This window comes from Solanum verrucosum, unplaced genomic scaffold (assembly GCF_900185275.1).
Source record: "Solanum verrucosum unplaced genomic scaffold, falcon-dt-bn FXZP01000064.1, whole genome shotgun sequence".
NCBI classification, from domain to species: Eukaryota; Viridiplantae; Streptophyta; class Magnoliopsida; order Solanales; family Solanaceae; genus Solanum; species Solanum verrucosum.
In genome coordinates this window covers 1,503,808-1,506,184 of record NW_026020144.1, presented here as the reverse complement: position 1 = coordinate 1,506,184, position 2,377 = coordinate 1,503,808, and the positions used below count along the sequence as shown (strand labels likewise).

At 37.4% G+C, this 2,377-nt stretch overlaps 1 protein-coding gene across 1 annotated transcript; it reads left to right on the top strand.

Annotated features, from left to right (window-relative positions):
* The first annotated feature begins 394 nt into the window (after window positions 1-394).
* Window positions 395-2,062, top strand: LOC125827662 (aldehyde oxidase GLOX-like). Its single transcript, XM_049506977.1, has one exon. It carries the CDS (start codon window positions 395-397, stop codon window positions 2,060-2,062), a length of 1,668 nt encoding a protein of 555 aa, XP_049362934.1.
* Window positions 2,063-2,377: the final 315 nt, after the last annotated feature.

The following is a 2,377-nucleotide window of genomic DNA, read 5'->3' as shown; positions in this document are numbered from 1 at the left end:
ATTTCTTCTCCTATTAGATTTAAGCGATGTTATTTTTAAAAGATTGTAATCGTTTTTAGCTAGTAATGCACTTCAATTATTACTAATAACTAGAGGAGTACTAACTAGTAATAGCTTTTAAAAGATTGTAATCTTACCCATATTATTCCTTTCTTCCCCAATCAACAAACTATATATACCACCGGCATGCAACAATTATTAATTAATTATGCAAAACCATTAATTAATTATTTAGTACTTGCTTTACGTATAAATTATAATACGTAGCGCCTAACAATCCCTATATACTATAGTATATAAATAACATCCCCATTTCGATTAATCATATACATTCACATTTAAAATACAAAGCCTCTACACAAAACCAAATAAAAGAGAAAAATATTCACCTCTCATGGCGATTAGAAAAATAGTTATTCTTTGTTTCATTATTTGTCAGTTGCCTCTGCTTCTACTACTACCATGTCACCGGAACTTGGCTTACGCCGCCGGTGGCAAGTGGGACCTACTCATGTCCAACATTGGTATTTCCGCAATGCACATGCAACTCCTTAATGACGATAGAGTTGTCATGTACGATCGTACTGACTTTGGCATGTCTAACATCTCTTTGCCTAATGGCAAATGTCGCAACAATAATAATGACCTTGCCTTGAAAGTCGATTGCACTGCACACTCTGTAGAGTACGACGTTTCCACCAACTCTGTACGTCCACTAATGATCCAGACCAATGTATGGTGCTCGTCTGGCTCTGCCACGTCAGACGGTTCATTGGTTCAGACAGGTGGATCCAACGATGGTAAATTTGTAATTAGAGTTTACAAGCCGTGCATTACTGGGAAAAGGAGTAACTGTGACTGGCAAGAAATGGGAAATGGATTAATTCAAAGTCGATGGTATTCCACCAATCATATTCTTCCCGACGGAAGACAAATTATAATAGGAGGCCGTGATGCTTTTAACTACGAGTTTCATCCTAAAACTCCTTCGACTAATAATGTATTTAGTCTTCCGTTTCTTCAACAAACTAATGATCCTAGAGAGGAAAATAATCTTTACCCATTTGTTTTTCTCAATGTCGATGGGAATCTATTCATTTTCACGAACAATCGAGCTATATTATTCGATTACACAACAAATACGATAGTGAAAACGTATCCACAAATACCTGATGGTGACCCGAGAAATTATCCAAGTACAGGTTCTGCAGTTCTTCTTCCATTAAAGAACTTGGAAGCCCAAACAATTCAAGCTGAGGTTTTGGTGTGTGGTGGAGCACCAAGAGGCTCATACCTCAAAGCAACAAGAGGTGAATTTGTTAGTGCGTTAAATACTTGCGGGCGGATTGTAATTACCGACCCCAATCCACAATGGACCATGGAGACCATGCCGCTACCTCGAACAATGGGTGATATGGTAATTTTACCAAATGGAAATATCTTGATTGTCAATGGAGCTGCGATGGGCACTGCTGGATGGGGAATTGCTAGGGGCCCGGTCTTAAGTCCAGTGATTTATCGACCCGATAACCTACATGATTCTAGATTCGAGGTACAAAATCCGAATGCTATATCTAGAATGTACCACTCAACTGCGGTTTTACTCCGTGATGGTAGGGTTCTTGTTGGTGGTAGTAACCCAAATGAGCTTTACAACTTCACTGGAGTTCTTTTCCCAACAGAGTTAAGCTTAGAGGCATTTTCACCGTCCTATTTGGATTCAGAATCTGCTAATTTGCGACCACAAATCATTTCCCCTGTTTCCCGCCATAAATTCAAATACGGGCAACGGGTTAACATTCAATTTTCTATGTCCGGGTTACTAAATAAAAATTCGATCAAAGTGACGATGGTTGCACCAGGATTTAACACACATTCAAATACGATGAATCAAAGAATGCTTGTACTTTCAAATGGAGTCGTAAAACAAGTTGGGAAATCTTCGTATCAAATGAGTTGTTTATTTCCAAAATCAGGTTCATTAGCACCACCGGGCTACTATCTTCTATTCGTGGTTCATCAAGACATACCAAGTGAGGGAATTTGGGTTAGGATCTTTTAAATTTTAATTACTTTTGATTCAATTATTTCAGGATTTTCTTTTTCTTTCTTACATAAGTGTATGTAAAGATCTGTTTTAGTTTTGATCTTTATAAGTTTGAGAGTCTTTGTTTCTTGGTTTTGGAAAAAGTTGTTGTAAGCAAACACTAAGATATATATATATGTAAAAAATTGACCTTTCAATTGTTGATTAACTAATACTCCTTGGGTATATATTTTTAACGTAAAAAGATGTGACGCGCTTTGATGGATGGAAGGCTGATGAGAGTGGGTTAAGTAGGACTGACAGGTTTCTAGGTTGACAAGCTTTTAAAAA

Bases quoted from the DNA above. Each gene is read 5' to 3' on its own strand.
- LOC125827662 (XM_049506977.1), top strand. From the start codon at position 395: ATGGCGATTAGAAAAATAGTTATTCTTTGTTTCATTATTTGTCAGTTG.